Here is a 14,073-nt window from a genome sequence, read left to right as displayed (position 1 = left end):
GACCACAAATTCCCATTGTTTGAAGCACAGAGATGGCAAAAGACCAGTTAATGCGGTCAAATGCCTTCTCAGTGTCGAGGGTCACCAAGACTGCCTCCAGGCCCATTCTCTCAATGTAGTCTACAATATTCAGAACTCATGTTTCCTATAATTTGCCTTCCTGTGATTAAAACCTGATTGGTCACAATTTATCAGATTAGGTAGTATGGGAGCTAAACAGTTAGCCAGGACTTTTAGCGTATATTTTTATATCTGTATTTAACAGCGAGATAGGCCTAAAGTTTTGTGGAGTGTCTGCTGGAGACTTTCCTTGTTTTGGGATAGTCACTATGAGTGCAGAAAGCATCTCAGCAGGGAATTTGCCCTCTGCAAAACCTTTTTGTAGAGTTTAACATAAATATGGTAGGAGGAATCTGTGAAAGGATTTATAATAGCAATTTAATAACCATTTGGACCAGGAGGGGCACCTAACAGTGCCGCTTAGTCAGAGGATATAGCCAGGAGGTGAAGGCTTTCTAGGAAGGAGTTGATCTCTGAAGAGCTTTGAGGGGGGTCCTGAGGACGAATTTAGGTGCTAGAGAGGAATAGTATTCCATAAAGCTGTCTGCTATACCTTGTGGATCCATAATTTTGGAGCTCTCTTTAGAACAGTGCATGTAAGGGATTCTGGATTTAGTTCTGAGCTTTTACTCGTTGGGCCAGTAGTTTCCCTGCCTTGTTGTTTTGTGAGTAATATCTAGCTTTTATTTTCTGTAGGTTCTGCTCATATCTATATAGAAGGCAATCTTTTAGTTGAAGGCTGAGATTTTTTTAGGTTGTCTGAGAATATAAGTGATTTTATTTCTCCTCTCCAGGTCCTCTGTTGGTCAGCAGCTTAGATATCTTTTTTTTCCTGGCTTTTTATTTTTATTTTTTTTTAGCTACCTGTCAGTTTGATAAAGATCACCCAATTGTTACCAGACAGAAATAATCTCGAAAAAAACCGACCCACAAGGAGCCACAAATGTGCCAAAAAATGGCCCATGACTTTCACAATTATGAAAATCGAAAAGCTTTATTAATGATATACAATGAATACATACATGATATCAAAAGGCAGCACAAAGGTGGAACACACAGATAAGGAACAGGACCCAAAGAGGGGCCGAGAGGTCAGCACACCAGGAAACAGGGAAAGAATGTAAAAAATGGAAAAACACCAAGACGCCTCTAGACAATAAGTCCCAAACAGACAACTCTGGAGGCAAATGTGAGGACAAAAAAACTTGGTGAGTAAACAGAATAAGCATACCCTGAGTGGTGTCGATCTCTCAGCCACCTCCTGACCCAACACCGTTTTTATGCTTATTCTGTTTACTCACCAAGTTTTTTTGTCCTCACATTTGCCTCCAGAGTTGTCTGTTTGGGGCTTATTGTCTAGAAGCGTCTTGGTGTTTTTCCATTTTTTCCATTCTTTCCCTGTTTCCTGGTGTGCTGACCTCTCGGCCCCTCTTTGGGTCCTGTTCCTTATCTGTGTGTTCCACCTTTGTGCTGCCTTTTGAAATCATGTATGTATTCATTGTATATCATTAATAAAGCTTTTCGATTTTCATAATTGTGAAAGTCATGGGCCATTTTTTGGCGACAGTTTGATAAAGATGGCAGAAGGGCCTGAAATATTAAGCAGAGATACTGTTTCAGCCCCCTATTAGGAATGTCCTCAGGAATACAGCAGAATTTTATGTTATTCCTGCGGGATCTGTCTTCCAAATCGTTAAGTTTAGCTCTTATTTTCTCCATATTTTCAGAAAGATCATTGTGGGCTTCTACTAGATTATTATGTGAGGATGCAAACTCTCCCATTTTATTTTCAATGTGAGATACCCTGGGGCTTTGTACGGTAGCCGGAATGGGGGATCTCAAGGATTGTAGGTCAGCGTGAAGGGACTTGCTAACTTCTAGTAGCATTTCCTTGAGCAAGGTCCCTGAAGCAGGCTGATTTTAGGTCTGGAATTGGGCCAACTTCAGGGTCACATTAGATAGGTTCGGGGAGTTAGGAGAGCCGGAGGAATCCTGGAGCCGCGGTCTCTGCTTTTTTGGACTGTTTGTAGAATACAAAGATGGCGCCTGCCACGTGTGCGATCCTGCCGTGACATTCTCCTGTCGCTCTGTCTGGGGATTGATCTGTTTTTGGGGTCTCCGCTGTTTCCCTGCATGGAGTACCTTGCCGTTCCTTACTCTGTTCTTTGGCCGCCGTGGCTGGAGGGGAGGATGAAGGTGCCGCTGCATGTTGTGGCGGTGAAGCCGAGCTCTGAGAGCCAGACAGGGATGCTGGAGAGGGAGGGCTCAACTACTCTGTCATTCCCGGTCTAAATAAAAGTCCAACTTGTCCTGCTGTTGCCGGTTTCTCTTCCCTCTGGTCATATTGTGGGAATGTGCGGTATTCATCTGCAAAAGCGGGTCTAATCAAGCCTTTAGCTGGGGTTTTTGTCGCTGGGTGCAGGAGCTCTTGATTCAGACTGCCATCAGCTCTGGCAGCCAAGACACTCCCCTTGGACAACCTTTTTAATGAAATACAAGTTAAGCCTTACTCACATGTCTGTGTCCGTGACTAAATCAGTGATAATCAGGTGGTTCATCAGTTAAGATTTCAGTGAAGAATCCACGTTTGGTCTGTGTCTCCATTTTTTGCTCTCAGTGTGCCATCTATTTCATGGACACAACCCAGCAGAAAATTTTTCAGAGCATCTCCTAAAAATGGTTTGTGAAACAGAGTAAACGCGGATGGAATCCATATTGGGTCCATGTTTTTCACTGACCCCTAGACTATAATGGGCATGAAAAATAGTGGTAGGTTGTGGTGGCTCACTAGCAAGTAGTTAAGGTATGGTGCCACAAGCTTATATAGAGGGAATCACCCCACCCTCTCTTAAAAGGCAAATGTAACAATAGAATAATGAGCGAGCACTCATACACTTGGCAACCAAATTGACATATGCAGAAAATATTTATTAAATCCCCATTAAAATACAAGTAATAAAATTTATAAGAACAATGTAGCAATAATATACAACATTACAATCATATATTGTGGTAGATATGATCAATACTATATTCGATAAAAATATTCGATAGATTGAATGGTAGAAAATTCAATGTTGGAATATTCGATAGAATATTCGATACTAGGGGTGCACCGAAATGAAAATTCTGGTCCGAAACCGAAAATTCAGGATGCCCTTGACCGAAAACCGAAACCGAAACTGCCTTTTTGCCCAAATACTTTTAAAATACTTTTTTTTTTTAATGATTTTATTAATAATTCTTTTTCATGAATGAAATTCATCTGTGGGTGGCGCTGTTATGGAGAGGGGGATCTGTGGGTGGCGCTGTTATGGAGAGGGGGATCTGTGGGTGGCGCTGTTATGGAGAGGGGGATCTGTGGGTGGCGCTGTTATGGAGAGGGGGATCTGTGGGTGGCGCTGTTATGGAGAGGGGGATCTGTGGGTGGCGCTGTTATGGAGAGGGGGATCTGTGGGTGGCGCTGTTATGGAGAGGGGGATCTGTGGGTGGCGCTGTTATGGAGAGGGGGATCTGTGGGTGGCGCTGTTATGGAGAGGGGGATCTGTGGGTGGCGCTGTTATGGAGAGGGGGATCTGTGGGTGGCGCTGTTATGGAGAGGGGGATCTGTGGGTGGCGCTGTTATGGAGAGGGGGATCTGTGGGTGGCGCTGTTATGGAGAGGGGGATCTGTGGGTGGCGCTGTTATGGAGAGGGGGATCTGTGGGTGGCGCTGTTATGGAGAGGGGGATCTGTGGGTGGCGCTGTTATGGAGAGGGGGATCTGTGGGTGGCGCTGTTATGGAGAGGGGGATCTGTGGGTGGCGCTGTTATGGAGAGGGGGATCTGTGGGTGGCGCTGTTATGGGCATAACAGTGCACAGATCCCTTTCCCCATAACAGTGCACAGATCCCTTTCCCCATAACAGTGCACAGATCCCCCCTCCCCATAGCAGTGCCATAGACCGATCCCCCTACCCATAACAGCCCCGGCCCTGCTGCTCACAGCATCACTCACTGCATCTTTATTTTACCTTACAATCGTGACGCTCCAGTAACAACTCTGCAGGCAGAGCGGAGGGCGGTGTAACGTCACTTACTCACGTGACGCACCTGCTCCGCCCACTTTATGAATGAAGGAGGCGGAGCAGGCGCGTCACGTGAGTAAGTGACGTTACGCCGCCCTCCGCTCTGCCTGCAGAGTTGTTAGTTACTGGAGCCTCACGATTGTAAGGTAAAATAAAGATGCAGTGACAAAGTAAACCGCCCGCCCGGCGCCCGCCCGCAGATGGTGGGTGACAAATCCCACACCCCATATTTTCGGCCGATATGTAACAATATCGGCCGAAGTGGATTAGGTGCATTTTCGGCCGATATTTTCGGCTGCCGGAATTTCGGTGCACCCCTATTCGATACCACTCAATAATATATATCACACCACAAACTTCAAGTATTGTCCAGATCTTCTATATGCTGTTATTTGGGAAGAGGGGGTATTATCTTCTAGAGCTCTATCCCAATTTGGGAAACTGAATGTCACTGAAAATGTTGTAGGTGTATTCACTGGGAGCGCAATATGTTCATAAAGTGTCCACAGGAATCCTGATAATGTGAAAAGTCTCTTATAGCATATCCTTTTAAGGTCGATATGAGCTTTGTCGAAGAATAAATCGATGTTTGGCTTACCGTCTAGCGTCTGCTGTCTCCTTATTGCTTCAATGGAGCTTTAAATATTTGCCGGCTTATTCAGTCGCTCCATACAGTAAGCTGGTTTAGATTTCGCGGGAGTTCCAAAGATCGCAGGAGTTGCCACTCTGTTCCGCAATTTCCTTCGGTGTAGCTTTCGACGATAAGAATAGTTAATCCTTTACTGTAGAAATTTTCTTCTGTATGGCCATACAGTATTATCGGAGGTTTTTCAATGCAGGTAAATCACTTGTTTCACCATACGCGTTTCGGGTAGATTCACTCTCTCTTCCTCAGTGGTCGCTACCACTGAGGAACAGAGTGGCAACTCCCGCGATCTTTGGAACTCCCGCGAAATTTAAACCAGCTTGCTGTATGGAGCGACTGAATAAGCCGGCAAATATTTAAAGCTCCATTGAAGCAATAAGGAGACAGCAGACGCTAGACGGTAAGCCAAACATCGATTTATTCTTCGACTCAAAGCTCATATAAAGCTTAAAAGGATATGCTATAAGAGACTTTTCACATTATCAGGATTCCTGTGGACACTTTATGAACATATTGCGCTCCCAGTGAATACACCTACAACATTTTCAGTGACATTCAGTTTCCCAAATTGGGATAGAGCGCTAGAAGATAATACTTTCTCTTTCCCAAATAACAGCATATAGAAGATATGTCAATTTGGTTGCTAAGTGTATGAGTGCCCGCTTGTTGTTCTATTATTATAATGGACATGGTTGATCTGTAAACAGACAAAAATGGGGCATGCTTCCATGCTAAAACACGGATGTGTGAATACACACATTAAAATGAGTGGGTACGTATGCTGTCTGGGAATCAGAGGTGTGAATAAAGCCTTATTTTAAGGCTGGGCCTGCACCCTGACTTTTTGTAGCCGTTTTAATTGCTTTGAACTATTGAGCTACAGATATAGTCCAAAGCAGTAGATTGACCTGGATGCAATCTTGTCCCTGCAGCTGTCGCTCTATAGTTGAAATCAATCGAGTGCTAGAATCTAGGTGTAGCACCGTCCACAGTAAAGTTTTTATTTTTGCATTTAGGTGAATTTTGGGGTGATTTGTCACATTACTGCATCTGCTCTTCTCTCGTCGCTTGTAGGAGATTCAGGCCACCTGGTACGAGAAGCTCCATGAATGGGAGGATGCGCTGGTTGCCTATGACAAAAAGATTGAGGTGAACAAAGATGATTCGGAGTTGGTTTTGGGACGGATGCGCTGTCTGGAAGCTCTTGGGGAATGGTAAGTCATATCAGTTGGGCACAGGGGCACAAATGCAGCCATATCAGACGTGTCGGACGTTCCTGGTCAGAACCCCTTTCTATTAGCCAGAGTGCAGTTGTAGTCTTGTGCAGAACCTCCCTTCTGAGCTTTCTTGCAGTAGAACAGACCTCATAGCTCAAATCTTCTAGTAACTACACCTTGCTGTCAGGTGCAGTTTGACCACTAGGTGGCACATGGAAGCATTCCTGCTATGCAGGCTGAACACTGCAGGACTCCTATTCTTCCGTAGAATGATTGTATCTTATGTAACAGGTATTATGCAGTGTATTTGCTGTGTTCTGTCATATTACTGCGAGGCAAAAATAATAGGCAGCAATAAAAGAACAAATTGCAGTATATCACCTTTGTAAGAAGCAATGTTTTCAGCCTCTGTTATATGTGATTACATTAAATTGAATAAAGAATTCAGAGAAATAATCCACTGATACAGGTGGGGCTCATAATATAAAGACATCCTGACACTCGGATCCTTGACGAAGGACACATTGACAATTTGGGTCCCTGACAACACACAAACACTTGGACTCAGACGCTGGACACGTTAACACTCTAGGTCCCCAACAAAGGACACACTAATGCTCAAATACCCTGATGAAGGACACTTACAATTGGGGTCCCCGAGGAAGGACACACTGACACTTGGAATCGCCTGGGTAGAATACAGTGACAGTTCTCATCCCTAACAAAGGACACACTGACACTCAGGGTAACTAGGGATAGGTGCTGTAAAACTTGTGATCCTTGACAAAGGACACGCTGAATCTTAGGATCCCCAAAGTAGGACACCCTGACATTCCAACTTGATGAAGGACACACTGACACTCGGGGTCTCAGAAAAATAGATTGCATTAAAATAGTTGGTGATAAATTGTGGTTTTCGGAGCTCTTCCAGTGTCCGATATTGATCCTCTGTCATATCCCTTTGTGCAGTTGTAACAGAATCTGGCAGCAGTCTGCAATCTGAGTAGTCATTCCTCCGTGGTTTTCTTGTTGTCAGAGTAATTGTACATGTAAAATATGTGAAGCATCTTTATAGCTTATCACCTATAGCGATCCAGGTGTGCATTTCTGCGCTCCACATGCGTGTAGTACACATGTCACCTGTCTCGCTGCTCAGCCATTTGCTGCATTACGTGTAAATTCAACAACAACCAAAAAGGAAAACGTGTACATGACACTATTACAAACTACATGTATGGTGAGAATATCCAAAATTGACCACATCTATTACACCCATTAACTATGGAGATGAACCTATGACAATCATGTGTTAGTAACCAAAAGACATACTATGTGCCTGACTATGTGGAACTGTAGGATATATAATCCTTGCCATGTTCAACCGCACAGATGTCAATTGATCTGATTGAAATAAAGTGACTAATGCATGGAGATGAACCTCATCTGAAGTTTGCCTTAACTGTATTGATGGGCGTTATGGATGGGGGTGCCGCTCCTCACATGGAAATTCCCTTTAATGACTGAGGGAATTTTCTTCTGCGGCTCCCAGCTCGGTCATGGAAAATATAATAAATCTGCTAATAAACAGCTAATGTGTGAGACCTCTATTCTGAGGATATTGTTATCTCTCCACATACATATGAAGGGTTTTCAGGGGCCTTTTAAAACTAATATCAATGAAATCCCTCTTAAAATGCATTGCTCACTTGTGCCCAGAGCAAAAATCCTCGCCATTACCAGATTGATACTGAATTTAAATGTCCACCTATGAACCTTCAGAATTCCTTGGACTAGTAATAGGTAGTCAGTATCAGATGAGTGGGGATCCAACTCCAAGCACCCCCACCAATCATCTATTTGTGCGCGCTGCTTCCTCTTCTTGATTACCGGCACATCGTCTCCCTTGTAGAGGCAGCGCAGTGTAATTACTACTGCTCGTCCCATTCACTTGCATGGGGCAGGCAATTCTGTATTACACTGTGCCGCCTCTGCAAGCGAAGTGACGCGCAGGTAATCATGAAGAGGAAGTAGCGCTCGCATCAGCACCGCTACCTCTTCAAACAGCTGATTGTCAGGGCTCCTGGGAGTTGGACCCCCGCTGATCTGATATTAATGATGTATCCTAAGGACAGGTCATCAGTATGTACCATCAGATTTATCAAATGTCGCATGTTATTTGTTAACTTTGATACAACTGTAAACCTAACACTTTTATTTGGAGCTGCTTCTCCAGTTTTCTATGCCACTCCTGCTGTATTGAGTTTTTTTTATTTATTTTTTTAAAGTTGATAAATCTGGAGAGAAACAGATTAACATCACTAACCACACTCACTTTTCAAAACTACAGTAATAGGTGTAAAAATGTAGAAAGTTTTGCTTCAGTGACCCATGAAATGTTACAAAGACCCTATTTTGTGACCTTTTTGAAGCAGGAATTCTGGAGTGCAGAGTGTGATAAATTCCTCTTTATGGGATTAATTGGTATAATCCTGACAGTCTGCAAACACCACTAGGGGGACCTTATTGCATGCTGTTTAAAGGAAATCTGTCACCAGTTTCCAGCTCCAGCACATGCCAATAAGTCCCCATATTCACAAGCTCACTCCCCCAGTTTTTTTTTTTTCCATATGTATCAGCAGCAGGTGGTGGGGGGGATCCTTGAGCTCATGAATATGGGGACTCATTCGGCATGCGCTGGAGCTGTTCAGTACAAGATTGTAGAAAAATGGCTGCATCAATTAAAGTGACCCAGCATTTTGCTAATGGGATCTGTCACTTGTCTATCTTGCCCTTAGGCCTCTTTCACACTTGCGTTGTCCGGATCGGTCGTGTACTCAATTTGCCGGAAGTGCCCGCCGGATCCGTGACACCGCAAGTGAACTGAAAGCATTTCAAGACTGATCCGTCTTCAAAATGCGTTCAGTGTTACTATGGCAGCCAGGACGCTATTAAAGTCCTGGTTGCCATAGTAGTAGTGGGGAGCGGGGGAGCCGTTTACTTACCGTCCGTGCGGCTCCCGGGGCGCTCCAGAATGATGTCAGAGCTCCCCATGCGCATGGATGACGTGATCCATGCAACCACGTCATCCATGCGCGTGGGCCTGCCCTGACGTCACTTTGAAGCGCCCCGGGAGCTGCACGGACGGTAAGTATACTGCTCCCCCGCTCCCCACTACACTTTACCATGGCAAACAGGACTTTAGCTTTTTCTGAATGGTTACCATGGCTGCCAGGACGCTAAACGTCTGATCCGGTAATGCGCCGAAATGACGTTTAGCTTAAGGGGCCTTTCAATGGGCATTAATTCCGGATCCGGTCTTGCGGCAAGTGTTCAGGATTTTTGACCGGAGCAAAAAGCGCAGCATGCTGCGGTATTTTCTCCAGCCAAAAAACTTTCCGGTCCGGAACTGAAGACATCCTGATGCATCCTGAACGGATTTCTCTCCATTCAGAATGCATGGGGATAATCCTGATCAGGATTCTTCCGGCATAGAGCCCCGACGACGGAACTCTATGCCGGAACAGAACAACGCAAGTGTGAAAGAGCCCTTAGTTAGGACATCATAAAACCGGTGACAGATTCCCTTTTAAGCATTGAAGTGCATAATTAAATTGCTTCAGGATAGGTTTAGTATCGGGTCAGTGGTGGTCTGATACCTGCCCCTCCCCGATCAGCTGTACAGAGTGGAAGCAGAAAGCGCAGTACACTATGTAGTTTCTGGTGCCTTTGTACAGAAGCTCAGTGCAGCTTCACCAGAAAGCTCAGTAAGACCACTTGGGAACTGAGCTGCAGTACCCGGCACGGCCACTACACGGTGTACAGAGCTGTCTGCCTCCAGTCTGTACGCGGTTAGCCTCTGGCACTGCCGAAAACAGCTGATCACTGGGAGTGCCGGGTGTCAGAACCACAATAATCTTACATCGATGACCTATCCTGTGGCTAGGTCTTCAGCATCTGTAGCCCGGAGAACCCCTTTAAACAGTATGCAGTAAGCTCCCTTAGTGTGGCCGCAGGCAGCTGGAGTTTTATCTTTTGACTTCATGTGTATGCAGAATATTTTGAATTAAAATGAAATCTGACTGCCGTTTAGAGCAGTGTTTCCCAACCAGTGTGCCTCCAGCTGTTGCAAAACTACAACTCCCAGCATGCCCGCACAGCCAAAGGCTGTCCGGGCATGCTGGGAGTTGTAGATTTGCAACAGCTGGAGGCACACTGGTTGGGAAACACTGGTTTAGAGGATATCAAATAGTACAAAACTTTGGAACCAAAAAGAGAATGAAATAACACACTATGGTGCCGAATATTGCTTTAGCTTATTTGTAGATGTGGTGGGCAGTACATGCGCTATGCGACCTCTACTGACCTCTAAACACACCCCCTCCCCTTGATTGACAGCGCTAGAGTACGACTCCAGTTTGGTCTAGCGCTGTCGATCAGGGGGAGGGGGTGTTTAGATGGCGGTAGACATTGTATAGTGGTGCTTGTACTGAAAAGGCCCAGCTCCTGGTGCTCTAAATTGCCTGCAGGATCGCCCCTACCAGGCTATGTCCCTGGTTTAATAGGGGTGATCCGGGTGACAGAGCCGCTTTAACAACTTTGTAAAATGCTTTTGGTTTTCAGTGCATCAGCATTGTCAAGTTCTTTGCTTGCCAAAAGAATTTAAATTTAGAATTTATTTTCACGTCTCAAGAAACTTTACTTAAATCCACCCCGACAAAACAAGAAAAAATTAAATGGATGCAAATACCATTTGTCCGTGAAGCAAACTCTTTTGAAGCTATGACAGTATGTGCAGGATACCCTGATGGAAACTATAATGATCCTTGTAACTCAGTGCCGTGCGTCCGTCCCTGTGGAATGCGGAGTGACCCCCTACCCCCATCATTAACCCGAGGTGAAGTACTTGTTAGGGTCTGACAGCAGTGTAAATTTGGGTGACATCTAGGGCAGACAAGGCCAGTCTGTGTGTGTGTGGCCTGTAGAGTTCACCTACATACCGACTGTGAACACAAACACTGTAAATGTGGACATACAGGGCACTCTGTACAGGGTTCTGCAGGCGTGAAGTGCACGAAATGCACGGGGGGAGCAAACATTTGCTAATACTGTGACAGAGGAGTCATTCTGCTGCTGCCCACATCTGGAGTTATTCAGTGTTGAACACATAACCTTTGCCTTTACACACCGGAAAGATAACTACAGGCAAGAAAATGGCGATACGGATCAGTTCACATTCGGGGTAAATTTGCGAACACTGGACAACTGCATTATTATATTATCACTTCATATTCATTACACTGTAAATTTAAATTAAATGAAAGCTCGCTGAAATTCTCTTTTCACATGCTGTACATAGGGTGGGGTCCATTTGGTTTTCTTTAAGATCATACTACTTTTGACAGCAAGAAATTGCTCTGCAGACTGAGGAATCCATTCTCTGCTTTTTGTCATTGAGCGGAAGCGTTCTTGCATTGCACCCACTGGCTGAATATCTGTCCTTATTGCCAGGGGATGAACTGAGTACCACAGTAGCAGAAATCTCCACCCCATAGTTGGACTGTAGGCTCCAAGCTCTTCACTGATCCTGATACAAGTCTTGAGCAGACTGTCAACTTCTAGATGGAAATAAGAATGTGTCCTGGATGGGATCTGAAAATGTCCAGTAAATGAATCAAAAAATTGCAGAACCTTACTTCATATGATGATTACAGGGATTGGCTGACAAATAATACCCATCGCCTACCTCCAGGATAAATGTACAATCACTGAAGGCCTAAGCACTGGGACCCCCGCTGATCGCAAGTCCCCTTTGTGAATGGAGCTCCATCCACTGGAAATGGCAGCAGTAACTGAGCAGTCCAATAGACATGAATGGAGTGATGTCTGCGTGTGTGCCCCACTGCTCCATTCACACAGGAGCACAAGTTTGTCCTAAGAAAAACTTTTACTTCATCTAGCTGCTCGGCAGTGTTTGGTGACTACTCTCAATTTCTAATGTTTATGGAAGAATATAATCGGTTACGTTCCTGGAATCCATTTTGATGGTCAGTACTGCCTTGGCTGGATTAGTGTTTCCTGTGTGCCAGGACTCTCGTGTTGGCCTGCCAACTTGTGGGCCCAAGTAAAGCTTCCAAGCCCGGACTGGAAGAATGCAGAGCCAGGGCTCTAAAGTAGGAAAATCTCACCAATGTACATTTGTGGAATTTTTTTAAAACTGCTGGCTCTGGGATGGATTTTGGGAGTATATTTTTAGCAGGTTGGTTTCGCCTTTTCAAGACACTGCCACATTTTTTGCATCAGCTAGAATTTGTGCAACCAGTGTCTTTCACTGTTCCTTATATTCAACTAATAAAGAGACGGGTGAGAACATTGTACATGTGCTGTGAACTTTGCCAGACCATAGAAGGAACCAGACTCTATACCTGATAGGTGACTTATGGCATGAGGGTTAAGTCTTAGAATTTTTCAGATGTTGTAAACCAAATGCTAGTTCAGACCAGTGGTCAAGAAAAAATTCAGTGGAGAGACAGAATAGTTCTGTACCATTCACGTAATCCAAACTGGGTCACAATCATTATAGCTGGCATTACAGGTCCCTCTGGAGTTGTCATCCAGTTTTCTAACATTTTACAGAGATCATCTGACATTTTCTGACCAATCATTGGTCGGATGGCCGTTTACTCACACGGATCTTTTGTTACACAAACCAATTATTGGTCTGATTGGACAGAAATTGCTCAGATAATCTGTTGATATAAATGCAAGGCTCAAGATTGGAATGACTGCATAGAGAGATGTTGATGCACTCCCATTGTTATATCCAAGGTAAGTCTGGCCCACCGGAGTTCATGACACAGTGGTTGGCACTATTGTCAGTTTGATTCTGGCCAGGACAAGATCTCTAGACCCCCAAAATAAACTGATAGATGAATTGTTTCTTGTGGAAATGTGTATGTTTGGGAATTTAGATGGTGTCCTTCATGGGGACAGGAAGTAACGTGAATGGTGACAATATCTGTACAGGTTGGTGCTGTATACTCCATACTACTTACTGTGTAACTTTACAAATAAGGATCTAGTGGGTGATTAACTTGGGAACTTTTATGAACTTGACAAGAGGACGACAAGCCAGGGGCTTATATTTACCAAGTAATTTTTGAGGATCTTCAATTCCAGCTCCACCTGAAGTGATATCCAGTGTGCTTGCCCTATTACTGGTCAGGAAATGTTTACCATATGTTCTACATGAAGCGTTTACAAGTCATCTGAGGACCACAGGAGAGGAGAAAGACGAGTGGATAAATCAGCGCAATGTGGAGACAGTTTACATAACTCTGGCTGTCGTCTTCGATAAGCTTCTCTACCTGAATCCCAGACACTGGCGCCCGGGGAAGTCTTTGACCAGGAAACCGCTCGTGTATAAATATGAAACTTATAGACAACCTTTTTATTTCGTCCTGTATTTCCCATCAATGTCTTCTCGCTGTCAGACTGCACTCTCTGTACTCAAAGTTTCCACGACTAAGCGGCATATGGGACACAAGTGGAAAAGTATGTAACGCTCCATCGCAAATGAACAATATTGGCAAAGAGCAGCCGCTTCGGATGGCGTTTGTGGTGTTTTGCAGACTGGAGATTTTACAGTGATGAGGGAGAAAAGTGAAGATGAAGGGGAACTTAACGCTAGAGGGGCATCCTATAAATTACAGCCATATGTATAGTGTTCTATAAAAGCTAAGCTAGGGGTGCAGTTGGACTCGCTAAATGATCTTTCAAAGGGCAAGAAAAAAACAGCACTTGACCTTTTGAGTTTTTAGAATCGGGTACATTCCTGGGAAGTGTTCTGGGACTCCTAAGTTTGCTGGAGGGCTAAGACCTCATTTAGACAATTGTAAGGTAGCCACGTTTTATCGTCCACGTTATGGCCACACATCTCCACCCTACAGCATGTCCAATGAAATGCTGTATATCCCGATGAAATAGGGAATGGGTAGGCACCACCAAGACATGAAAAGGGTGCTCACAACCAAGCCAACAAACAGCCAAATGTAAGCAGAATCAAGAGGTATAGATAAAATGAGTACAC

General features: G+C 44.5%; 1 protein-coding gene across 5 annotated transcripts in view; it reads left to right on the top strand.

Moving 5' to 3' along the window:
• Positions 1–14,073, top strand: part of MTOR (mechanistic target of rapamycin kinase) — a 187,462-nt gene that overhangs the window by 113,053 nt on the left and 60,336 nt on the right. For all 5 annotated transcript variants that reach the window (XM_040430315.1, XM_040430309.1, XM_040430302.1 and 2 more), the window contains one exon: positions 5,845–5,984. In XM_040430315.1, the coding sequence (XP_040286249.1) occupies positions 5,845–5,984 (140 nt within the window). The remainder of the gene's footprint in view (positions 1–5,844; positions 5,985–14,073) is intronic.

The sequence above is a fragment of the Bufo bufo genome, chromosome 1, assembly GCF_905171765.1.
Source record: "Bufo bufo chromosome 1, aBufBuf1.1, whole genome shotgun sequence".
Classification (NCBI taxonomy): Eukaryota; Metazoa; Chordata; class Amphibia; order Anura; family Bufonidae; genus Bufo; species Bufo bufo.
This window is presented reverse-complemented; position numbering and strand designations above follow the sequence as displayed.